At 44.8% G+C, this 27,185-nt stretch overlaps 1 protein-coding gene across 1 annotated transcript in view; it reads right to left on the bottom strand.

The window, feature by feature from the left end:
* LOC132874174 (zinc finger protein 271-like) overlaps positions 1-27,185 on the bottom strand; it is a 71,795-nt gene that overhangs the window by 18,168 nt on the left and 26,442 nt on the right. Inside the window, exon 3 of the mRNA XM_060910151.1 lies at positions 6,920-7,191. Within this exon, the coding sequence (XP_060766134.1) occupies positions 6,920-7,191 (272 nt within the window). The remainder of the gene's footprint in view (positions 1-6,919; positions 7,192-27,185) is intronic.

The following is a 27,185-nucleotide window of genomic DNA, read 5'->3' as shown; positions in this document are numbered from 1 at the left end:
CAAGGCCGCCTTCATCAAAGCTGCAAAGATCAAGACAGAATCTGAAGAGCCCACTGTCCACCGTACAGCTCCAGTGCCAGCAATAAAGCTGAAAGCCACAGCCCTTCCAAAGTTTGCTGGCAACCAGCGAAGTTACTACAGGTGGAAGAAGGAGTGGGAAGCTCTACAGAAGCAGGGTGAACCGACAGGGTCTAGAGAGGTCAAGAAATTCCAGCTGCTCGACAGCATCGATGAAAAGGTGGCCGAAAACCTACACCTGTCGACCTACAGCTCCTCAAACGAAATCTTCAGAGTCCTGGATAACCGGTTTGGGAACCAAGCCAAAATTGCTCTCGAGATCATTGAAGATCTACAAGCAACTCCTGCAGTCAAAGCCGGCCAGCCAAGAAGAGTCATCGAGCTCATCCAAACAGTGGAAAAGGCTCTCTATGACTTAAATGAACTGGACAATGCCGAGGCCATAAAGAACCCCATTGTGACCAAATCCATTGAGGGCAAGCTTCCAGATGGCGTTGAACCTGCCAAGGACAAGACCAAGTTCCTGAAGCAAGCCAGAACAAAAGCAACCAACAGTCCGGCAGTGTCATCCAACAGTGACGCAGCAGGCTGCATCGTCTGTGGTGACCCAAAGCACAGAAGAAAACTGTACTTCTGCAGAAAGTTTAGAACCAACCTAAAGCCATCGGAGAAGAGGGATGCAGCACAACAACTCGGTGCCTGCAAGAGATGCCTCGAAGTCCACACTGGTGAAAGCTGCAAGAAAACCACTTACCTGTGCGGGAATCCAGAATGCAAAGACCAACACCACTTCCTCCTCTGTCCAGTTACCAGACCCCAGTCCCAAAGAACACCCAAGTTCTGTCCAGTGAGGGCTGAGGGCAGAAGACTCACTGAAACCCAGGAGCAGTTCCTCTCCAAACTCACACCAGAGCTGGCACAACAGTGTCGAGATGCCTTCTGCAACATAGCGTCCAGGGCATTCAACTCCAGTGCTGCTGAGAGAGGTCTTCTAGATGAACACTGCCTCACCGAGTACCCAGTCATCCTAATGCTCCTCAATGTCACTGCTAATGATGGACAGAGTGTCGGGACCCTCATCGACCTGGCATCAGACACAAACTACATAACGCACAAAGCTGCAAGCAAGTTGAACCTGAGAAGTGAAGACGTTACACTGGTGGTTCATGGCGTTGGAGGGATGAAGGTGTCTGTTGCAACCAAGCGTTATTTGCTGAAGATACGAGTCAGCACCCCAAGAGGGACACTCAAAGCACACCACCTCATCTGCTATGGACTTGACAAAATAGCAGAAGTCCACAGACATGTCCCGGCGAAAAAACTGCAGAAAATCTTCTCAGACATCTCCCTGGAAGATCTGGCAAGACCAAAGGAGATCCAACTCCTCATCAGCCACAAAGAAGGGCAGCTGGTACCCCAGAAGGTTCGTTTCGTCGGTGACCTGGTGCTCTGGGATGGCCCGCTTGGCAAAACCATTGGAGGCACACACCCGGACCTCTTTGAGGAAGTCACCTTAATGGCCCACACCTCCAAGACTCACTTCGCAAGATCCATGCGCACTGCAGCTGTCATTGGAGACAAGCCTGCTGGTTGCATAGCCCAAGTTGCCATGCGAGAGACTGCCAGCCTGCCTTCATTCAACCACTTCAAAGAGGAGAGACGTGTCCTCGAAGAGGATGCCTATGTCGATGACATATTGACTTCCCACAACAACCTCGACCACCTGAAATGCCTCACATCCAACATTGAGCAGATCCTTCGAGCAGGAGGGTTCTTCATGAAGCCCTGGATCTACTCGATCAAAGTGGGAGGAGCGAGTCGAGAGGTAAGAAGATCGAGTCAAACACCATGATCCTGCCAAACCAACTCACCGAAGAGGATAACAAAGCCCTGGGCCTCGGCTACACCGTCGACGATGACAAGTTACATGTCATGGTTGCAGTGAACTTCTCCAAGAAGAAGAAGAAAATGCACCTCGGCCAGGACTTATTGAAAGAACAAGTGAGAGAACAAACCCCCCTTGACCATAAAGGTGACCCTGTGAAAGCAGAAATGTGCGGAGCAGTCTTTGCAGCACGGCTGAAGAATTACTTCCAAAAGCACTGCCGAATCAAGGTCAAGAGGTGGTATCATCTAGTCGACAGCCAGACCATCTTGGGTGCCATACAGCGTGAAAGTTATGGATACCAAACCTTCTACGCAAACAGAGTTGGTGAGATCCAGAGCAGCACTGACATCCGAGATTGGTGGTGGATTCCAGGTGCTGAGAACATTGCAGATATTATCACCCGAGGGGCCAGTCCTGATGACCTAATCGAGAAATCCAAGTGGCAGTCAGGTCCGCAGTTCCTTCAGCTTCCTGAGAGTGAGTGGCCAAAAAAGTCAGCGAAAGATGTTGCTGCACAGGCAAGAGACAACGTCACAAAAATGCAGAAGAAAACATTCACTGCTGTACTCACCCGAAGTCAGCTGAAGACACAAAGCCCAATTGCAGTCCAGGACGAAGCACAATCCAAGTCCAGAAACCCGCCACCAACAGTAGCAGCAGTCCAAAATCTATTGGACGAAAGGCGCTTCAGCAGTCTAAGACGGCTGGTCGGGACGGTTGCATGGATTTGGAGGGCGGCTAAGAAGTTCTTGCGTGCCAAGAGGGGAGATGAAGCAAAGTGGGAGGCAATACCTTCATCTGGCGTCATCACTGTCAGCGAAAGGAAAAACGTGTTCCTGAAACTATGTCTGGCAGCGCAAGAAGGTGTGAACTTCCCAAATACAACTACTGACAGGCTCGTTGTATACAAAGACCAAGTAACTGGGATCCTGATGTGTGGAGGGCGGATACAGGCCTTCAAAGAGGACCATAATGCTGTTCCCCTGCTACCATACCAAGCCTGGGTCTCCACTCTCCTGGCCTGTGAAGCACACAGTGAGGGACATGACGGAGTGGCAGGAACTCTGCTGCGGATGCGAAAGAGAGCCTGGGTGATCAGAGGAAGAATTCTGGCCCAAAAAGTTGTCGACAACTGCATCATCTGCAAGAAGGAAAGAGCTCTGCAAAGCCTTGGTGGTGGAGGAGGCCTTACCTTCAGTGAGTTCCTGAAAGTGCTTAAGCTAGCTGCTAACCTTGCCAACGAAAGGCCAATCGATGCCAGAGTTCAGAGCCGTGAGGACCGCATCAACTACGTAACCCCAAACACACTGTTGCTTGGCCAAGCCACACAAACTGGAGACTTCAAAACAGTAGACTACACCACCTACCCCTTCAAGAGACTGCAAGAAATGCAAACACAAGTTAGCCACTTCTGGAGGTCCTGGAGCCAACTTGCAGGTCCGAACCTGTTCATCCGCAGCAAGTGGCACACTGCAAAAAGGAATGTTGCCGTCGGAGACATAGTGTGGCTCTGCGACCAAAACGCACTGAGGGGGCAATTCAAGCTTGCAAGAGTGGTCAGCGTGAGTGCAGACTCCAAAGGCATTGTCCGGGATGTTCATGTGAAAGTCCCCCTAGGTGGACGTGCTCGAGTGAAGACTCCAAAGCCAACCGAAAAGTCCTGGGACCCACAGGGTACCACACTGCATCGGGATGTGCGACGCCTCATTGTCCTCCTCCCAGTGGAGGAACAAGTCAGCAGAGACCAGCTCGCCTGATGGGTGCGATCTTCCCGTGTCGCGCCACACCAAGATCGAGTGGGAGGTGTTGCGGCGACCTGCCACAAGGAGTGCCTGAACGCAGGCTCACATGATTGACAGCTGCCTCCGCCACTTCCTGCTACGCTGAATCGCTGCGCTACCAGCGCGCGCACGCTGCGCTGAACAGGCAGCCAATCACAACGCTAGTTAGCAGGGCAGCCAATCACAACGCTAGTTAGCAGGGCAGCGGTCGTTCTAGAACGCTAGGCAGAATTAACATTCAGTTTGTAACGAAGCAGCAGCGCAGCAGTTGCAAAGAGAACTTCGCTACTAACACAAACTTTACAGCACATCAGGGAAAAAAGGACAAAAAAGGCTACCGGTAAACCCACTGAACTTTTTTATATGCAAACGCTGCGCTCGCAGTAATCCGTGGGCATGAGAAATGTTTGTTCCTTACCTGTGATTGGTTTAATGTGATTGGTTTAAACTTCCTTTCTCAGTGGCGTGTAGTAAAAGATCTTCAGTTAAAGTGAACAAACTGCCTGTGAAAGGGCTAATGGTTAAAATGGTTCTTAGTTTAAAACTGTTTTTCTGTTCATTTATATTTGTTCAGCAACATATTACCTGAATTATTAAAAATGGTTAAAATATACCTAATTTACCTTATACATAAATATTTATATATTGTTGCCTAATTAACTTGGGTTTTGTTATAGAAAAACAAGCATTTATTCATACATGCTTTGTTATAGAAAAACAAGCATTTATTCATACATTTATTTTATGTTTGTATGTTTTAAAGGTTGTTCACCTTCTAGCTTCGGCTTCAAGCTCCAAGCTTCTAGCTTCTACTTCTGATTCTACCTCTGATTCTACTTCTGATTCTAGTGTCAGTTCCACTGAAAACCAATAAAATACAAGACGAGTGGAATCCTGTGTCCGAGTCCTTCCCTTTCAAGTGTGGGAAACCCTGATGCTCACATACACTTGACATCCATTCTGATGCCCTACATCTGGCTGGAGTCTCATCATATCGCTCCTGTGGAGGACGGCCCCATATGGACAGTTGAAAGTCACACTTGGAAGATGCTCTGGACACTTACAGTAATGCTTTTATGGCTGAGGACTACAGCTGACTTGCTAACTTTAGGACTGCAGTTGTCATTAACAGTTTTGCACTCAAGTTTCCATCAATGAAGAGTTAGAACATCAACAAAACTGACTTCATGTTAAAAATGTTATCACATTGTCTCTTATCACCCAAATGAGGATGGATTCCCTTTTGAGTCTGGTTCCTCTCGAGGTTTCTCTCTCGTGTCGTCTGAGGGAGTTTTTCCTTGCCACTGTTGCCACAGGTTTGCTCATTGGGGACAGATTAGGGATAAAATTAGCTCATGTTTTAAGTCATTCAAATTCTGTAAAGCTGCTTTGCGACAATGTCTATTGTTCAAAGCACTATAAAAATAAACTTGACTAGAGGGTGAAGAGTTTGGAGCCATTGCTGAGGCGATGTGGGGGCCTTCTCTCACCCTCTGTGAGCGATCAGACAGGAAGTCCTTTATCCAGAGGCAGATGGATTAACACAGTCCCAGGTCTGTCAGGTTGGACACCAGTCTGTGAGGGAGAACGGTGTTGAATGCTGAGCTAAAGTCCACAAAGAACAGCCTAGCATAGCTCTCCTGATGCTCAAGGTGAATGAGGGCAGTGTGGAGAGTTGTAGCTATGGAGTCCTCTGTAGACCCGTTAGCTCTATAAGCATACTGGTGTCTAACATGGGTGGGGGACTTGCAATGATGCAAGTCTGAACCAGTTGCTCAAAGCGCTTCATGATGACGGGAGTAACTGCCACTGGACAGTGGTCATTCAGGCTGCTAATGGTCTTTTTTTGGCAATGGAAGACGGTAGAGGACTTCAGGCAGGGTGGGATGGTGGACTGGGATAGGGACTGATTGACTTATGTGACATCCTATGCTCTGTACATAACATGGTTCTAGATGTTGTTTTATTTCACTACAAGATACATGCCGATCAGAAATACTGGACAGAGGTGGTCAATTACTGCAGGAGTCTTGGTCAAGGTGGCTCATTGCTATTTAGCCCCTAATGTTTCACAAGCTTTAACATTGGCAAGGCTCCGTGGAACTGGCAACAACTAAAAGCGACTGCCTTTTCTGGTCGCTACAATAATAATCCTCCTCCCTGGACCCAAATTTATTTTCAAAATGGAATTAAAGGCCATTTAGATTAAAAAAAAAAGTTAAAAAAGTGACTACCTACAAACATTTTTAATGAAAAAGTACAGTCATTGTTGTATTTTAAAAAATATTTTATGAGCCTGCATAAAAATGCATGGGGTTGCTCAAAATTCCACAGCACACTTCACTTTGTCTCACAGCACACCCGGTATATACTGTACATATCTAAATCAACCCTCACTGAACCGATGTTCAAATTATATTTTGTCTGCATTTGTGAATTCACGGAAATGAAACGTCGTCACACCAACTGTAGACCTCAGCATCAAACCAACTCGCATAGGTGGCAAATTTTGTGGCATCGAAAACCATTGGCTTGTTGGTGTGGTAACAAGTTTTATATTAACTTTAGCATTAATTATAGCTAACAGTATCTGTTCAGATCCTGTAGTGTCATGCTTCTCTGTTTATCCTCGACATTTAGAAAAGAAACAAACCAAGTGTAAATGAATACATTTCTTGTTTTTGGGTGCGTGTGTGTGAGTGAGTGAGTGAGTGAGTGAGTGAGTGAGTGAGTGAGTGAGTGAGTGGAGAGAGAGGCTACCATGTGCATGCAGCAGAGTCAAGGAAAACTTGGTACAGTTTTTCTCAACTGCATTTGGGAAAACAGACTATAATGGAATGTTGATAATGACGACAACTAATATTTTGTGTAATACAGGAAGCTGACCATGTTTAGGAGTCGTTATGGGAGGACCTATGTTGGTGACTACTTGGGCTTGTGATTTTATGGGACTTTCATGAATAATTATACAATAAAGAAATATTTGCTTGAGCATTACTTTATTTACTTGAGCACTGAGGTGTTACTAGTATTTTTATTAACAGGTAAGTTCCACCACACTGGCTAAAAGAACCGATGTCGGATCGCATTGTGCTCAAACTTGCGATTTACACCACTACTCCACATATCTGCGAGAAGAAACTGATATTAATTGGAGCTACCTTCATCTAGTCATCATATTTTGTAACATAAAAATATACAATCTTTATAATAAAAATTATGACAAACTCACAACCGAGGAGTCTCCACTGTTCTTGGCTTCCTCTCGGTTCACCAGCTCTCCCTGGCAGGGTCCGAAGTGTGCACCTACTGGAACAGTCTCCCCCTTATTAAACACTCCCAGGCCTGCATCAGGAATACTGGACTTCTGGATTTCTAGCCCAGGAGGAAGAGTTTGTCTGGCTCGGTCAGGGACTCCCATGGGAACAGGAGTATCGGGAATGAAGAGGGGTGGTCCATGAACCTCGCATTTGTTGAGGAAGAAGGATTTGCAAACTTCACAGTCTGGGAGTAGAGAAAACACAACAGGAAGAAATGAGACCCAAATGTGTGTGCAATCTGTGTGTCTATCTAAGACCATATACGGTACATTAGTACTGTATAAAGATTATCCTAAGAAAGCTTGCCAGTAAGGTTCACTGAGCATCTGGTTGAGTCTAGAGGTGTCCATCAGGACTGGGATCACACAGGACACAACAAGGTACCAGTATTGGCAAAATATATGGAAACACCTACCAAAATGACAAAACACAATTTGACCTTTTGTTCTCAAGTTCTCTTAATAAACTAAACATTTGCATCATAAACAAATGTTACAAGTAACCAGAGTAAATCATTCTAAAATATTATCAATATTTGGTATGGAACCCCTTGACACTGAAGTGCACTGACATGATCAGGCATGCAATCAAAGTTTATGAATAAAATCAAGTGGAATTGGTCTCCATATGTCTTGCAACACTTCCCAGAGCTGTGGCAGGTTTGAAGGAGCCCTTTTCACCTTCTCTTGCTCCATGTAATTCCAGACTTGCTCAATTATATTCATGTCAGGACTTTGGGCTGGCCAATCAAGAATTGTCAAGCTGCCATCTTGTTCTTTGTTTTGTAAATACTGTTTAACCATCCTGGCTGTGTGTTTTGGGTCATTATCTTGCTGGAAGATAAAGTTGTTGCCAATGAGAGCTCTTCCAAAAGGCACAGCATGATAGATAATAGAATAGAATGCCTTTATTGTCACTATACACATGTACAATGAGATTAAAGCGTCTCCAATTACAGTGCAAAACAGCAGAGGGGGGGGGGAAGGGGGGAAGGGGGAGTGTGTAAGGGGGGTAAGGTGCACAGTCCTGAGGTGTGCGTGTTGTGTTACACATTATGGAGTGAGGTATTGCTCATTGCACATATAAATTATTGCACAGAGAGATTCACATTATAAAATAAAATATTACACATTTATGAAGTACTGCAAGGTAAGGTAGGTACACAGACTTGAGGTGCGTGTGCTGTAAGGTGCACAGTCCTGAGGTGCATGTGCTGTATGTAAGGTGCACAGTCCTGAGGTGAGGTGAATGTGTTGTGTTTCACATTATGGAGTGAGGTATTGCACAGAGACAGTCCCTGATAAAGTACTGCACATTATAAATTATTGCACGAGGAGAGTCACATGGTAAAATAAAGAGACTATAAAGTCAGAGCATATTCAAGTTCAGGGCGGTTATGGCTTTTGGAAAGCTGTTTTTGAATCGGTTTGTCTTTGACCTGATGCACCTGTAGCGCCTCCCTGAGGGCAACAGGTCAAACAGATCAAAGCCAGGGTGGAAGCTGTCCTTGATGATGTTTTTAGCTCTGCTAAGGCAGCGGGAGGTGTAAATATCCTTCAGGGAGGGGAGAGGGCAACCAATGATCTTCTGTGCTGCCTTAAAGGAACAGTCCACCGTACTTCCATAATGAAATATGTTCTTCTCTGAATTGAGACGAGCTGATCCGTACCTCTCCGAGCTTTGCGCGACCTCCCAGTCAGTCAGACGCGCTGTTACTCCTGTTAGCAATGTAGCTCGGCTCAGCATGGCCAATGGTATTTTTTGGGGCTGTAGTTAGATGCGACCAAACTCTTCCACGTTTTTCCTGTTTACATAGGTTTATATGACCAGTGACATGAAACAAAGTTCAGTTACACAAATTGAAACGTGGCGATTTTCTATGCTATGGAAAGTCTGCACTATAATGACAGGCGTACTAACACCTTCTGCGTGCTTCGACAGCGCATTGATACCTTCACTCGGAGTTGTACCATTTTTTTTTTTTTTTTTTTTAGACAGGGCGGACGGACCAGGGCATTCGCCCACCTGGCGCACCCGACGAGGAGCGCTCTCGGCCGGCTTGGGAGGCAGACGGCAGCCCCTCCTGGAAGTGCAGTTTTACCATGGGCCTCATGCAGAAAAATGACAAAGTCCCAGTTTTACCATGGGGCTCGAGTTGTACCATTTTTTTTTTTAGACAAGGCGGACAGACCAGGGCATTCGCCCGCCTGGCCGTGCCCAAAAAGGAGTGAAGGTATCAATGCGCTGTCGAAGCGCGCAGAAGGTGTTAGTACGCCTGTCATTATAGTGCGGACTTTCCATAGCATAGAAAATCGCCACGTTTCAATTTGTGTAACTGAACTTTGTTTCATGTCACTGGTCATATAAACCTATGTAAACAGGAAAAACGTGGAAGAGTTTGGTCGCATCTAACTACAGCCCCAAAAAATACCATTGGCCATGCTGAGCCTAGCTACATTGCTAACAGGAGTAACAGCGCGTCTGACTGACTGGGAGGTCGCGCAAAGCTCAGAGAGGTACGGATCAGCTCGTCTCAATTCAGAGAAGAACATATTTCATTATGGAAGTACGGTGGACTGTTCCTTTAACTACCCTCTGGAGCCTCTCCCTGTCTACAGCAGTGCAGCTGCCGTACCATACCGTAATACAGTACATCAGCAAGCTCTCGATGGATGAGCAGTAGAAGGTCAGCAGCAGGTTGGAGTTTAGGATGTACTTCCTGAGGACTCTCAGGAAGTGTAGCTGCTGCTGAGCCTTCTTAATGACTGCTGTGATGTTTACTGACCAGGAAACGTCGGCGGAGATGAGGACGCTGAGAAACCGGAAGGTGTGGACCCTCTCCACATACACGTTGTTGATGTAGAGGGGGCCTAGGTCGGTACTGTGCTTCCTCAAGTCAACAATGAGCTCTTTGGTTTTCTTGGTGTTCAGAGCGAGGTTATTTTCTGAACACCAGGCTGCCAACTTCAGGACCTCCTCTCTGTAGGCTGCCTCGTCTCCCTTTAAGAAGAGTCCGACCACTGTGGTGTCGTCAGCAAACTTGACGACGAGGTTGTTGATGATGACGATGCCCTTTATTGTCACTAGTCACATGTACCAGTGAAATGGTTGTGGGTCAAACTACAGTCGTGGGTGTAGAGGCAGTACAGGAGGGGGCTCAGCACACAGCCCTGTGGAGAGCCGGTGCTCAACGTGTGGGTGGAGGAGAAGTGGGGGCCTAGTCTCACAGTCTGGGGCCGGTTAGTAAGAAAGTCCTTTAACCAGGCACATGTGAGAGGGGGGAGGCCGAGAGTGTCCAGTTTTCTAATAAGGATGTCCAAGATTATTGCATTAAAAGCTGAACTGTAATCCACAGAGTATGCGGACGTAGCTCTGCTGCTGCTCCAGGTGATTTAGCGCAGAGTGGAGAGCTACGGCGATGGCGTCCTCCATGGATCTGTTTGTGCAATATGCAAACTGGTAGGGGTCAAAGTCTGGGGGGAGGTGGTCCTTGATGTGCTGAAGAACTAGCCTCTCGAAGCACTTCATGATTACCGGGGTGAGGGCCACAGGACAGTAATCAATCATTCAGGCTGGTGACGGGAGACTTCTTCGGCACTGGGATTATTGTTGCAGATTTTAGGCAGGGCGGGATGACTGCCTGAGCCAGGGAGAGGTTGAAGATCCTGGTGAAGGTAGGGGTGAGCTGGTGGGCGCATGCTCCAAGCACCTTACCAGGTACACCATCTGGGCCAGCAGCTTTCTTGGGGTTCACTGCCAGGAGCACCCATCTGACATCGTGCTCCTGTACAGTTAAAGGAGTGGTGTAGGAACTGTGTGGTGGTGGGGGCAGGGCAGGAGCAGATGAGTGCTGCTGAGATGTTTCAAAGCGAGCAAAGAAGCGATTTAGCTCCTCTGCTAGCGGCGCACTCCAGTCTCCTGTTGGCGCATCACAGTCTCTGAAGTTTGTGATGTCCTGAATGCCCTGTCACACCTCCCATGTGTTGTTGCTGGACAGGTGGGATTCTATGCGCAGCCTGTGGTCCGCCTTGGCTTTATTTATTCCTCTTTTCAGATCAGCTCGAGCAGCTCTATCATCTGACCTGAAGGCAGCATCGCGAGCCCTGAGGAGCGAGCGGACCTGGCTGGTTATCCAGGGTTTCTGGTTTGGGAAGACCCGGATGTTTTTATCCATCGTCACATTCCCGATGCAGAACTTGATATAGTCCAGCACCGTTCCTGTGAATGTCTCCAGCTCCTGGTGTTCAAATAAGTCCCAACCTGTCTGTTTAAAGCAGTCCTGTAGTTTGGAGAGTGCATTGTCAGGCCAGGTTGTGATGGTCCTTGTGGTGGGCCTGGCTCTGCGCCTGAGGGGGTGTAGGCTGGGGAGAGCAGGAGGGAAAGATGGTCTGACTGGCCAAGGTGGGGGAGGGGTATGGGTCTGTACGCATGCTTGATGTTGGAGTAAACATGATCCAGAGTGTTCTCCCCTCTAGTAGAACACTTAACATGTTGGTAAAACTTCGGCAGTACAGTCTTCGTGTTGGCCTTATTAAAAGTCTCCTGCTATTATGTGAACACCGTCAGGGTGGGCTCGCTGCTGTTTGTTAACGGTGTTCAGCAGGAGAGAGAGCACTGTGTTTACACTGGCATCAGGTGGAATGTACACAGCTGTGACAAATCACTACAGTTAGCTCTCTTGGTAGAAAAAAAAAACAGCCGGCATCTTACAGACATGTACTCGAGGTATGGGGAACAGTGTTTATATATAATTGTTCCATCGTTACACCAAATGTCATTCACGTAAATACAGAGCCCCCCTCCTCTATTCTTACCGGAGTTCTCATTTCTATCCTAGCGGAGCAGAGTGCGGCCTGCTAGCTGCAAGCTAGCATCGGGTATTTCCGGATGAAGCCAGGTTTCTGTGATAATTAAAACACAGCAGTCCCAAACATAGCGATTTCCAGCGAGTTGTAATTCCAGATCATCCGTTTTATGTACCAGGGATCTAGCATTGGAGAGATACAGGCTCGGTAGAGGTGGCTTGTGTGGTTGTTTTCTTTGCCTTAGCATAGCACCGGACCTGCAGCCCCGCTTCTGCTTCCTCTCCCTCCTCCGTCTGCGCCGCCTCCTAGACCCGACAACAATCCACGGAGAGCCCGGCGATCTCGCTATGTCATCTGGGATGTTATGCGTGAAGAGAAAGTCGCTCAAAACAGATATCTGGTGTTGGTCACCGATGGCTAAAAGTGTCTGGCGGGTGTACTGGATGTTCGCAGAACCAATGGTGCACAAACAAGCAAAAAAGAAATACAAAAACAAAGAGCACTGAAAAGGAGACCCGTAAGCCGCTGCAACCACGCGCGCCGCCATCTTGAGCCATTTGATTTATACAAATCAAATAAGGATTTGTCTGTACTTGTCAGCAGTGAGGGTCCCATCTATTTTGTAGAGATGACCAACTCCATTGTAGGTGATTGCCCCCCATACTTGCAGGACCCCTCCACCATGTTTTACTGTGGGAGAAACACAGTTTGCCTTGTATCTTTCTCCCTTTTTACACCTGACTTACTGTTGTATAGCATTGCCAAATAATTCAAATTTCTTCTCATCTGAGAACATGACCCTTTTCCACTGCTCAGAAGTCCAACTCCTATGAATTTTTGCCCAGTTAAGTCTCTTCTGCTTATTTCCACCTCTCAACAAAAGTTTTGCGCACTGACACATGACCTTTGAGGCCTTCTGCTGAGAGCGTCTTCCTAACCAGGTGTGGGGAGACATCCTTGCCTGTAGCATCTTGGAGGTCCTGTGCCAGTTCCTTGCTGGATTTCTTCCTCTCTCGTAGGGATGTAGTCATGAGGTGCTGGACATCGGCTTTAGTCAACTTTTTCTTCGTTACTCTGCCTGAAATGTTCTTGAAGTTCCCAGTCTTCTGGTTATGCTTGAAGCATTTCCAGACAGCACTGTGGGTCACATGCAACATTCTTTGCTATGGCTCATTATGAATGGCCCTCCTCCCGCAAAACTTTCATCCCAATACCCTGCTCTTCTGTAGTTTCTCTCTCTGATGCCATTTCTGCCTGTTGCCTGGCTGTAGTCAGAGGATAAATATTTTTTCTAATGAATTATTTGTAGAGACCACATGATTTAGTTAATGGTTTTCACCAGTGGAATAATTAGCACATCATGGTAGGATTGCCCAACAAGGAGAGATTAAGGTGGGTTTTGGGGCTAAACTAAACAAAAAGATACTATTTCCAATATTTTTATGATGTTTATCACACAACGATGGCCAAAACTGCTAGCGTTTTCATCGTTAAAGTATAAAATTGTGGTTAAAAAAAAGTGTCTCTGTATCCTCAATGTATTTCAGCTGCCTTCAGTGCAGATTCTTATGTCATTTGCATGGATTAAGTATACAAAATTGATCTTTTCCTAGGCATTTCCATATTTTGTGCCAGTACTGGATACGAGTATGAGTTTTTTTACTTCCTTGTGGGAGTAAAGAAATGGTCAGATATGAAGCTTGCAGGGCAAAATAAAACGAATGTTTATTAACATGACTGTGGCACTGCATGATGTATTTACAGTATTCTCTTAGGACTTGCTTGGTCAGGGTTGTTTTAAATTCAGCTACTTGTTTGCTTATCTTCTGGGGAACAGAATTTCCCAAATTTGTTATGAAATTACATGCAGGTACAAACAAAATTAACTGTCCACACAATAAGTAAGAAAGTAAGTAAATAAATAAAAATAGTCCAATGCACATCTCTATTTGAGCTTGCTGACAATTGCATTTCTAAATCTAGACATTTTTCCTCCCAATGCCATACATATCGGATTCATATTTAATTAAAAAAAAAATATAAAATAATAAAAAAAAACCCACAACAACCCCCCCCCCCCCACACACACACACACCAAATGGCAATTTAAGCATAACTAATTTGCTGAAGAAGAAACCATTGGACCCAGAGGAAACCTACACTGACGGGGGGAGAACTTGCAAAACTTCACACAGACAGCAACCCGAGCTTAGAATCGAATCCAGGACCCTGGAGCTGCGCCACTGTGATGCCCCGAAATCCGTATATTTGGACTCCTCTCACACCCACGGTCTCTTATTGAACATCCCATTCCAGGGGCATAATGAGGGCATACTCTCTGTCCCCTATTAAAATCACAGCTGGTTGGGATCTTCTGCAAGTTTATGCATGTGGGGAACAGAGCACATAGCACTGTCCTCCAGGTGTGTTTTGCCATCATGTGACACAGTATAGCTAACCCCAGCCAGACAATGATGAAGCTTACTGATGTTTCAAAAGCATTTTTTTTGTTCAGGAGTCATCCTTAATTTAAACACAAATATACTTCCTTTCTTCACAAACATCGTAAGAGCTGCAGATGGACAAATAAAATAAAATTAGCTCTCACAAGCATAAACATTTCCATAATGCCAGTTAACCACACGTGGACATTTATCAAATATTCACTCACATATAAATCGGTCAAAGCACATGAAAAGCTAGAAAACCAGCATTAACACAACATTACAGCTTATCCATATAGCACCCTTTCGCATAAGCTAACCTTAGCATGGCTAATACAACAACAATATATCAGGGCTCGAAAATCGTATATTTTTTCCACCAGCCAGCCGGACTAGTTGCCTTCCAAAGTAACTAGCCAAACAGAGAATCAACTCGCCAAAATTTGTTCATATATGAATTTTACTCAGGGATGAAAGTAATTTATTTCTTGCCGATACTAATGTTTTGAGTCAGTGCGCGCGCGCCGAAAAATACACCTAATCATTTATTATTGTCTACTTATCAAGCATTCACTAGGACTTCTTATCAGTCAGTAGTACTAGTATAGTACTTTTTTTTTAATCACACTATCACTCTTTCATCCACCTGTATCAGTTTTTGATTATAAATAAATTGCAAACATCATTTCAACAGCACAATCGTTTCAATAACTTTTTTTTAGCTGAACAGTTGAAAACTAACTTTTCATTTTGGACATTCTGTCTACTAAAACACTTTGGATACCAGCTGCGCACGTTGGCGCAAGATGGTTAGTGCGTGGAGCCCACTGCTTATCTCGCACGTTGTCTGTCGAGTGAAACACGGAAGGAATTCACTTCAGACATAATTCAGAGACAGGTCAGAATGAGTTATATGCAATATATATTGAGGAAAACGTGTTGCTTTTGGTAAATTGACGTTAGCAGGTGTGTTGTTACGCTGAAAGTGCATTTTTTTTCAGCAACAGTATATTTTTCTTTCCGGTACGGCCAAATCTTTTAGTGGTACGCCGGACCAGCCAACTTTCACCCCTGATTTTACTTCTCTCAAAAATAACACAAAAGAGAGTAGTTACCATTAGACAGGTCATGACAGGGGATAATCAGAAAAAATTTGGGGTCAGAATTTTTATTGTTGATTATAGTTCTGTAAACAATCCAGAATTTATTTAAATTTGGGGACGGTCAAAATTTTCAATATGGCCGCCAAAATCCAAGATGGCCGATTTTCGCTAAAACTTCTCATTTTTTCAAACAATAATTTATATTTTGCCATATTTTAACAGGGTATGGGGGCCTTGTATGATTCCTGAACATTTTATAATATTGTATAATAATTATTAGGCCTATAGCAAAACTTAGTCATCAAATTTGTAATTGTGGAAATAGTTTCACTTTCACTTTAGGGTGAGCATGTGAGCATAGGGTGAGCAATGATAACATCTTTAAGTTCAATGACATGGACAGTCTGGGCCCTATAATGTTAGATAGCCTACCTTTGCAAGGCCCCATGGAACGACCTGCATGGCTCATCTTTGCAAACTCCATCACATTCAGACCACAGTTTTGCAGTCTCTTTTAGGGTCTGAAAGCCAGTCTGCTGAATAGGTTTTACATCCTTTCCAGACAATTCACAGTTGCAGAGTAAGCATTTCTCCTCAGGAGACAGAGATAAAAATGGTCCAGATGATGACATTGTTTTGCTGAAACATGGAAAATGCACCCTCTCAAAAATGCAATATTGACAGGCCTACAAATCAGTATGTAATAAAAATGTTTACCTTATTAGATTAATATAATTTTAACTTCATACATATACACCTGTGTATACAAGCCTATTTATAGGCCTACAAAGAACTCTAAGAGAACAGGCCTGAAAATGAAAATTTTCCAGACCAGGGTCCCCCAGGTGCAGGGATGTGATTTGGGGCTGGTGAAATTATCTGAAAATTTTAGCCGGGGGTCTGGGGGGCGCAGGCCCCCAGCTGGTCCAGGGCAGTGCCCTGGTGGGGGGGGACAAGGGAGGGCGAAGCCCCCCGAAGGTCCTGGGTTCTGGGGTTTTCTGACTTAAAAATTGTACTAAAATGGCAAGCAAACACAGAAGAAAAAACTTGTCATGATTAACAAATTCAAGCCAATTTAATGGTCAACATGCAACTCTGAGCCCCTATAGTAAATTCAATGATTCTTAACTGACAAAAAGCCAAAACATGAAACCTAAAAATGTCATTCTAAATTAAATCATCTGCATTAGAATAAATAGAAAATTGTATAAGGAAAAACAAAATTTATACTTTCAATTACTGTAGAAGTTGAACATACCTAAATGTGCCTTTTCAAACAAACATGATGCAACATAAGAATTCATCCACCATTATTTATTAAACTCTATTGCTTCTGGTAGTCTCCCGGTTTGCTTCTTATGTATGGCAACTTCTAATATTTGATTAAGTTACTGCACACCCCGTTTAGACAAGGTAACAGGATTGACACAAAAAAATTAGTCATGCATAGACTACTTACCAAAACTGAAATTTTTAAGTAAATATTCTCAGATTCAGTTCATTCTGCCATCCATATAAAAGGTGAGAATATGTAGATCCTTGGCAACAAATAATTTCAATAATAGCTTTTGGGAGCATTTATTTTTGTTATGTGATTAATCACAGTAACAGAACTGACACAAACCTCTGGGACAGGTACAAAAATTAACAAAAAATCCAAAAATATCTTTTCTTAATGGCATTTTCAATTTGTGACATCATATGTCCATTGTGGTTTCCACTGTCTTGTCGTTGAACATGAAAAAGTTTCAATTCCACCTTTGGCTAACATTAAGAATCATGTCTGAAAAAAAAAAAAGTCTCTTTTCAGTGGGACAGCCATTTTTGCTCATTTTCGACCCTAAAATTTGCTACAAAATACACATTTATGAACCAAAGTAGTCAAATTTTGAAATGCAAGGTAGAACTGATAATGTTTTATCATATGAGACCATAAAAAGGTTTTAGAAATCTAAAAATGTAAACAAAACACGTCCGGACAAAAAAAAGATACGTTTTCTGTGAAATTGACTCATATACAGAATTGTACAGTGTTCACTCACTTGAGGATTTTCATATGCAAGAATAAAAATCACTTTCACTAAACAACATTCACAAAAAATGTGTTTGCAATTAATTGGGATCCACTGTTTTTATCATTTCAACCGCGCATCAGACCCTCGGCCAATTGAAAATGTCTTTCATGCACTTATCTCCCTCATGAGAATTTTGAAAAGTTGGCAAGTATGTATTGTTTGCACTAACATTTTAATATTGAATAAACAAATCAAAATTGTGTATGATTACCTTACATCCACGCTGTGGGAAAAGTTTTGAGCGAAAATTAAAACTAACTTCGAGTGAAAAAGGTGAAATAATCTGTGATGAAGTTGGCAGAGACTCTGAGGTAAAGTGAGAGGAGGCGGGAGTGGTCAAGCATCACTGCCGCCTCACAGACTCACTTTCCCAGGTTAAACTCCCACCACTCCCCCTCGCTCCAGCTTTTGTTTTGTTTTCACTGAGTAACCATTTTGATTTGTAAACTAGAGCCATGATTTAAACTGCTGTTTCTTCGGACGTAACTAAAACAAACTGAAATAAAAACCGCCCCTTCTTTTCTCCTCAGAAGGTTTAGCCTCCGATGCTAACCTTTTCGCCACAGCTTTCATAGCGTGCGCATGCGCATCCAGGAAGCAACAGATGGCGCGAGGCCCCGTTGCCACGGCAACCTTCGTCACTCCGTCGCACGTGCAGTGACACCATCACCACTCACAGGCTTATTATGGGGAAAGAAATGAGCTGGGTTGTTTTTTCTTCTTCCCCATGTTTATTTACTTTAAAAACACACACCAAAATGATGATGAGGTGCATCTTTACGCTCGATCACGGAGGCTGCCATCTTTCAACTCTTTGTTTGAAGCGAGCTTACGTACAGCTATCTAACAAGCGCGTTCATTGGTTGTTACAGAGCGATGGGCCAATCACGTACCTCGTTTCATCTCAATGACGGAATTACTGTAAGTCAGAACGAATAGGATATGAATGCGGATTTTTGAGCGAAAAATCGGATTTTTTTTTTTAAATTTTGAGGTGAAAAAAGCAGAATTCCGTGAATTTGCGGAAAAATCACATCCCTGCAGGTGGCTAACCCCACCTAGATCTGGGCATATACAAATGTTAATAATACTTTCTTACCTTTTAAATCGCTATCATGTGGTTGCTATTGCATATCTTAGGGGAAAGTTTCGAATTCACCCTCACTAGACAATATATAGCAAACTGTGCAGCGTCTTTAAGTCCACTTCACACCGTAATTGTCACAGGTAGGCTATCTAACATTATAGGGCCCAGACTGTCCATGTCATTGAACTTAATTAAAGATGTTATCATTGCTCACCCTATGCTCACATGCTCACCCTAAAGTGAAACTATTTCCACAATTACAAATTTGATGACTAAGTTTTGCTATAGGCCTAATAATTATTATACAATATTATAAAATGTTCAGGAATCATACAAGGCCCCCATACCCTGTTAAAATATGGCAAAATATAAATTATTGTTTGAAAAAATGAGAAGTTTTAGCGAAAATCGGCCATCTTGGATTTTGGTGGCCATATTGAAAATTTTGACTGTCCCCAAATTGAAATAAATTCTGGATTGTTTACAGAACTATAATCAACAATAAAAATTCTGACCCCAAATTTTTTCTGATTATCCCCCGTCATGACCTGTCTACATTGTTCATGACTAATGTGCATTTATTTCAAGAGCCGGAGTATTTTGATACTGTTGTTAAATACATAAATGAGAACAACACATAGCACCATAATATAATAATCAACAAATAATAAATATATTGGACTTTTTCTCCCCCCGGTTTGCAGGTTGGGATGTCTGTAAACCAATCAGGATGCTCTTTGTCTAGCATGCACTTCATGAACAGGAACACACGCAGTCTCCCTCGCGCACTCCATCATATACGCGATACAGACATTGTTTCGCGTGCACGCTCTTGCTCGCTTGCTCTAGATTCCGGGAGATATTCACCAATTTGCAGGCATCAGGGAGCAGTGTTGCCAGATACTGCTGACATTTTCCAGCCCAAAATATGTTCAAAACCCACCAAAATGCACTTAAAACCGCCCAATCTGGCAACACGGTCAGGGAGCCACCATCAATATGCGGGAGACTCTCGGAACTTCCGGGAGATTTGGGATGTTTGTTATATGCATGCACAGTAGTGAAAAAAACGACAGCCTGATGAACACGGACACGGCACGCGCTTAATATGTGGCGGCTTTAGTTGACGGTGTGTCTGAATCTTCGCTTCATACATCATCTTTTTATTTTCAACTAGCCAGCCGGGCTGGCTAGCGACAGGAATTACTTGCCAAATGAGAAATTAAGTCGCCTCGGGCGACCGGACCACCGCAAATTTCGAGCCCTGTACATGTAAACACCCTTTCGGCAGTTAATTAGGATAACACATCACAGCAAACAGTCATAAAACAAGTTGAAACACACACACACAATACCTTGTTCCCATTTCCAGCTAGGCGCTTAATTATCCATAAAAAAACTTTACGTTGCAAGGCAACATCTTCAAAACACCTTTTCCTTCCGTACACTCTTCAATTAGCTGCCGTTCACGTGTGAACACCTATGCACAAGTTGCTGACTCTCAGATGAGAGTACGCCAGAAGGGCTTCAAAATAAAAAACCCCGAAAACGTAAAAGGCACTAACAAAAATAAAACTTACAGGAAGTAGTTAACTTGCTTATATACCATCAGTAAGAGTCATTTACACTCCCACCAAATCATGAGTAAATAATGGAACAGTATACGGTTTACATTAGGCACAAATGATTTCAAACTGAAAATGACCTTCCCTATAGAAATAACTTTAGAAGGTGGAAAACCCTTTTAAACCATGAACTATGAGCTTACAAGCTATAGCTGGAAGGTATTATTAACTATCGGGTGAACAGGCTTAATCAGTCTCCAGCAGCAAGACTAGCTTCTGGACTGGGCGCTCCACTTCAGACATCGTGAGACACTCCTCTTTCTTGCCAAGCTCGCTGTCACCAAGGCAGACCTTAACTCTCCTTATTGGTCCGTCTTTGTCAGTAGTGATTTCTGAAACTCTGCTCAACCTCCACTCGTTCCTGTGCACATCCTCTCCTTTCATCATTACGATATCTCCAACTTGCAGATTTCTCCTGGGAGTATGCCAGCGCTGTCTGAGGGCATAGACTCCAAAACTGTTCTGCCAGGTACTGAACATGTTGCCACCTTTTCTTGCTATACATGTCTTCTCTGATGAACTCACCTGGAGGAGGCAACGCCTTGACATATTTTATAGTTGGGAGATGATTGGGGTGAGTGGCTTGAGGCTGTGTGTGTGTGTGTGTGTGTGTGTATGTATGTATGCATGCATGTATGTGTGGGGTCACTGAGGTTGTTAACAGTCAGTGGACGGCTGTTGACAACTGCCATAGCTTCATAGAGGAAAGCTCGTAGTGAAGCATTGTTTAGCCTACCAGAAGAAAGAGCAAGCGTGGCCTTAGGATGCCTTTCACTGTACTAATCTGTCTCTCCCACACCCCTCCGACATGGCTTGAATAGGGTGCATTCATGCTGAACTCGCATTGTTTCTCAGCAAGAAATGCAGCCAGCCAGTCTGCACTGACTTCTTTGAGTTCATTTTTGGCTCCAACAAAGTTGCTTCCTTGATCAGACTTGATTTGACGAACAGTGCCACTTATGGCAATAAAGCATCATAGCTCATTTATGAGGGCGTCGGTGGACATGTCATCAAGCATCTCAATATGGATGGCGCTGGAGCTAAGGCAAGTGAAGAGAAGACCATACACCTCGTTCTCCTTTCTACCCTGCTTTGTGAAAAATGGATCAAAGTAGCCCATTCCACAGAAGGTAAAGGGGGGGTGATGGTTCCACACGTTCAGGGGGGGTAGATCAGCCATCCTTTGCTCTTCCGTTGGTTTCCGAAGCAGTCTACAGGTAACGCATTGATAAATGTAGGATGCTACTGCCTGATTGATGCCAGGAATCCAGTAGCCATGGGACCTGAGGTCATTAATGGCAAGACCTTTGCCTTGATGTTTCATCCTTTCGTGGTGATGAGCAATGATCATCTTTGCAATGTGATGATCCTCGGGGACGATTGCAGGGTGCTTGATGGAGTCAGGAAGAGAAGAGCTGCACGGCCTACCTCCCACCCTGAGGATGCCATCTTTGTCAAGGAAGGCATCAAGTGAGTATAATGGATTTTGAGATGGTAGGGGGATCCCTTTGCTCAGCCGTTTCAACTCCTCTTGGTACACATTTTTCTGCAGGTCTATGATTATGCAATGTTCTGCATGTTCTCGTTCTGTTACAGTGGTGAGACTGTTTGATCTGTTCTTGCTGATGCACCTTAGTATGCGTGCAACAGCTCGAGTAGCCAGTGACCAAGCTGAGAGCTTAGATAAGCGATCAACAAGGCTTACACATTCTGTGGTTCTTGTGCCAAGCACTAGAGCACTTCTGACCTCTGGATCTCCGATCATTAACTCTGGAATCTCAGCAACAGGCAGCTTCATTTCCTTGTTCCATAAGAACTTGGGTCCAGTGAGCCAGGCGGATGAACGAAGCTCGCTGGGAGTCAAGCCCCTAGAAGCATGGTCAGCAGGATTCTCATTGGTTGGGACGTATCTCCATTGCTGAGGGGCCGAGCCGAGATTAATCTTCTGAACGCGATTAGCCACAAAAGGTGTGGAATCGTCATGCTTCATTGTTGATGTATCCCAAGTTCACCTTACAATCAGTCCAGAAGAACTCCTCAATCCCAGTAGATGCAAATTCGTCCTTGAGCATGTTGCTCATCTTCACAGAAACAACTGCGGCTGTTAGTTCCAATCTTGGAACATTTGTAACCTTGGATGGTAAGACGCGTGCCTTTCCTACAACTAAGGCACAGTGAACATGTCCCTCTTCATTTTGAAGTCTCAAGTATGAGCACTGGCCATAACCCTTAAGGCTAGCATCCGAGAAATGATGCAGCTCTGTCTTTGTGACCTTTCCAAATCCAGCAAGTGAGTAGGTACGGGACATGGTAACATTATCTAATTGGGCTAGATCACTTCTCCACTGTTCCCATTTTGAACAAAGTTCATCTGGGAGAGGACTGTCCCAGCCTGTGCCTCGCCTATACATCTCCTGAAGAATGGATCTTCGCTTTGAGCAGAACAGGCACCACAAACCCGAGAGGGTCATACAAGGAAGCCACTACAGACAGGATGCTGTGGCGTGTTGCAGGCTGATCCTTTAGGCTAACGTTAAGCCGGAACTGGTTGGATTCCACATCCCATTGAATCCCTAGGACTCTCTCAAGTGGCAGGTTGTCGAAGGGGAGGTCCATATTTTTCACATTAGTTGCTCGTTCTGAGGGTGGTATACTCTCTAGGACGTCTCTGTCGTTCGACACAAACTTGTGTAGTCGCAGACCACCCGTGGTGCACAGTTTGCGAGCTTCTCTGGCAAGCTGAATAGCATCTTCAGTGCTTTCAACACTGGCAAGCCCATCGTCTACATAAAAATCCCTCATGATGAACCAGGAGCCTTTAAGGTAGAGGTTGCTATTCTCTTTAGCTAGATGCTTCAGCCCGTAGTTTGCGCATCCAGGAGAGGAAGCAGAGGAACGTACCATCTCACCTTCACTCCCACCATCTTCAACCTGCTCTGCATCTCCCTTCTCGATTACCTCATCCATGAAATCGACATACTGCTCCTTATACCTTTCGTCACGTTGCAGTTTCCTTTTCAGGTGGTTGAGGCGTATCATGGCTGAGTCTTTATCATCAGGCAAGCTAGGTCCGTTTTTGAAAGGCAGGGGCATTTCATAGTGGCCATGCGTGTTTTTCCGTATACCCTCATCTAGCTTATGGAGGAAGGCAATGTCGTCTTGTGACATTGCTTTGCTGTCTTCACTGCCATCCTTGAAGTCAGATTCTAGAATGCGAATAGCATTGGCAGAAGTTACCAGAGGCAGCTCTTTAACCGTGATTTTGTGACACAGGCAACTTGTGCTCAACGGATCATGGCCTTGGGCTGAGCGCCCCACAATAGTCCATCCTAAGTCTGTCCGTATTGCACAGGGTTCCTCATCTCCTCCTAGGATGACCTGCCTTGGTGCCATGGCTCTGGAGCAGTTGTAGCCTATAAGAAGTCCTACTTCAGTCCTTTAGTGGTTGGATTTCGTCTGCCATTTCTCTGAGATGACTCCATTGTTTAGCCATCTCACAAGTGGGAATGCGAGCATGGTTAACGGATATGCAATCCTTCGTGTAGGCAACTGGAAGATCAACCTGAATAGCAGAACTGTATCCCCTAACACGAAGGCCGGAGACACACTCACTTTGGAGAACTGTTTTTTCCACTCATGGTGGTCAACTTCAACTTCACTGGATACTTGTCAGCAATTAGACGATCACTCACTTCTTGGTCGACGAATGTTCTATCACTTTGAGTGTCAAGTAGAGCATAGACAAGCTTCTCAGCTGTTGAACTGTTTTTAGTTGACACCCACACTGGTATTACCATCGATGTGTAGGATGAGCCTTCGCTTGTTACACTGAGTGATGTTGCAGCAGCAGCACTTGGAGTCATCCCTGTTTCAGATGAACACCTTTCCTTTCCATGGTTGTAATCATGGAGGACTGTAGGATGCCTTCCTTTGCAGTTGTCACAGAAGTGACTATGACGACAATCTTTTGCGCCGTGTCCAGATTTTAAGCATCCGTAACATGGTTTCTTCTCCTTTACGTGGTTCCGTCATTCTGCCAACATCCCTGTGAACTTGGGACATGCATGAAGTTGGTGTCTGTTATCTTGACAAAGGATGCATGGAGCTTTAGCCCTTTTCTGGTCTGACCTTTGATTTGTGTTGTCTGTAGCTGTGCGAGTGGTGAGAACACTGGCCTTGTTTCTCTTTGTGTCTCAGATTTCTCTTCTCAGTGTTCGAGTCTGATGAAGGAAGAGCATGAAGCGATGTAATTGGATTGCAGGCAATCTCAGCTTCAGTTGACACAAATGTTGCACAGTCCTCGAAACTTGGAAATTCTTGCTTCTCGTTCAGGCACTGGGTGACTTGTCGGTTCCAGTGTGAAGCTGCCCAGTCTGGTAGTTTGTGCGCAAGCTTCTGGCTCTCCTCACAGTCATTTAGTATGTCAAGACCAGGCTTTCGTCTAAACGGGGGAACAGGGGCGCTGCGCCCTCTTACTCTCGGCGTGCGCCCCCTTACCGACTCCGTGAAAACATCCCAGCAACACTACGTGACAATGTGTCTGATCATCAAATACGTTATAATTGCTCCAAAAATATTCCAATCATAGTAGATACACTGCCAGACGGTGCAAAAACAATCCAAATTGGCGTTTTCCAGACTGAGGCGCCATGTTGTTTGTTTACTTGTCGCGGCTGCTCTCGCAAGATTTGACATGGGTAACATACAAGGTCAGCTGACTTGTAGAGCGAGATTTCTCGAGACTGAATGACCTTTCACCCACCGGCACGGGAGTATTTGACAGAAGTAGTTCGTGAGTTGTTTTTTGTTGACACTAGGGCATTTAAAGATGTCATCCCGTGGCACGAAGCGGAAGAAAGCCAAAGACTGTCCAGGGCAGAAGATGATTACTTCTTTCTTTTTCAATGTTGACAGACAATTTGCTACAATTTCCCTCTCAGATAGCCTCAGAATGTCCCATTGGAGCATTTTTCCAAGGCTTTGCACGGCGGCGGGGGGGGGGACAACCGGCACCCCCCTGCTTCGCTCCCTCGCCATGGTGAGCGCCCTCATACTAAATTTTTCTAGAAAAAACCCTGAAGACCCTTGACGTGAGGCATGGCATCTTGACAGGCATTCAGAAAATCTGAGAAGTTTCTGAGTCCTTGAACATCCTTAGGTTGAATCCTTGGCCAATTGGTGAGCTTCTCTCTGAATGGCGAATGGCTGGCCAAAGCGACGATTTGGCTTGTTCCAGGCCTCCTGATAGGCTTCATCATCATTCCGGAAGAAAGTGCCTTCTAGCACCTGGCATGCTGGACCACAAACGTATTTCTTCAAATAATAGTTTTTCAACTGGTGTGATTGCTCTTTGGTCAATGAGTGAGGTAAACGCTGCTTTCCATTCAATGGAATTGCATCACCATTGAAGACAAATGGCTCTGGAACAGGGAGCCTACTTAAGGCTATGCTGTCTTGAAAGACCCGAACAAGAGGGGAATCATCTGTGTGAGGGGGTGTTGCAACGTGAGATAGAGGGACTGCAGTTACAGGCACACACTGTTTCCTTTCATCGTTACCGCAGTCAGCAGCTTCATGTTCCGTCTCTTTATCGTATACCTTTAGCTTAGCTTGAGCTGCCCGCACTTCCTTCACTGCCAGTAATCGCTCCAACTCATGCCTTTGTGCCTCCAGAGCCTTCTGTTGTTGTTCCTCTAACACTCGGATGACTTCTCTTTGTCTTTCTTCTGCCCCCATCATTTCATAATTTGCTTCCTTCACTGCTAGCTCTGCAGCTGCACGCTTGGCTGCCATGGACGAAGCTGTGGAGTGTTGGTCAGACTTGCTGTGACTTGTCAAGGAAGCAGCAGATCCATAGACAGACTTTGCATAGTCACGGTGGAGCAGTTCATGAAGGCGGCGTCTTTCCATGTCCTCATTAAACTCACCTTCTTCGTCTATTGCTCTGCCGTAGGCAATGGCGATGCGAATCAGTTACCAGAGAAATCAAGTGTCAACTCCTCTTCTCACGCCGGTGGAAAAAGTGTGGCAAGATCTCGAATTCCAAAATACAGGCTCATTACGTCTTCCTTCACTTTCTTAAGCTCTTCAATGAGAGGCAAGAGCTCACTCTCTGGCATGTACGTCTTCAGCTGATCTCTTGCTTTGCATATGTCGAGCTTCCATTTTTTGTACATGGAGAGCAGCCGTTTCTCCTTTTTCTTGGCCTCTTCATCTTGTAGTGCACGCATTTTCTCTGTCAGGTTCCACGCATGTTCAGAGCATCGAGGCCCTTCAGGTTCCTCAGGTGTCTCAGATACAATTGCCACTGAGTGGAGCTCACTCTGGAAGTCTTGAACTTTGTGCTGGGAACCAGGCCTCTGCTCCTCTGTCTCCTTGAAGCTACCGGACTTTGACATTATCAACTCAATTTGAAATTATTAAGTCAGAAGAAACCTCAAGTATGATCGAACCTTTGCAATAAACAGAAAGTTGCTGTAGATATCCAGGAAAGTATTACAATAAAGGCAAACCTTAAAGTACTTGAAATGCAAATATCAGAATATGAGCATGAACAACTAGCAGAGCTGCATTAACATGCAGACACTCAAACAACTGTAAATGTCCAGGTAAGTACTGTAACGAACACACTTCTCAAAGTACTTGGCATGCAAAAAATATAAAATATCCTTAATAAAAAAAAAGTGTGTATGTGAATGTGTCCATGTGCGAGTGTAAGCAACAGTTTCTTTCCTTTGCTGTAGATGAGAAGAGGAGTATGAAAAGTTCACTGGTTCAGTCTAAAAGGGCTGTTCATGTGGAGCTCACCTTGTTGCAGTCTGTAGACTGTGTAATTATAGGTGTGTACTCTCAGTTCTGCTTCAATGTCAGTGAATGTGACCGTACTTGACCATTGCATCGAATCCATGAAACCGCTGCCTGGATTGCCGAAGTGGATCACATGCTGACACGTCGGGACATGTTCATGATGAATCCATGTAGACAGCACATGGTGGAGTAGTAGCAGCAGGCACGCCGTGAAGACCCTCCATCATGGCCC

The sequence above is a fragment of the Neoarius graeffei genome, chromosome 26, assembly GCF_027579695.1.
Source record: "Neoarius graeffei isolate fNeoGra1 chromosome 26, fNeoGra1.pri, whole genome shotgun sequence".
Taxonomy (NCBI): domain Eukaryota; kingdom Metazoa; phylum Chordata; class Actinopteri; order Siluriformes; family Ariidae; genus Neoarius; species Neoarius graeffei.
This window is presented reverse-complemented; position numbering and strand designations above follow the sequence as displayed.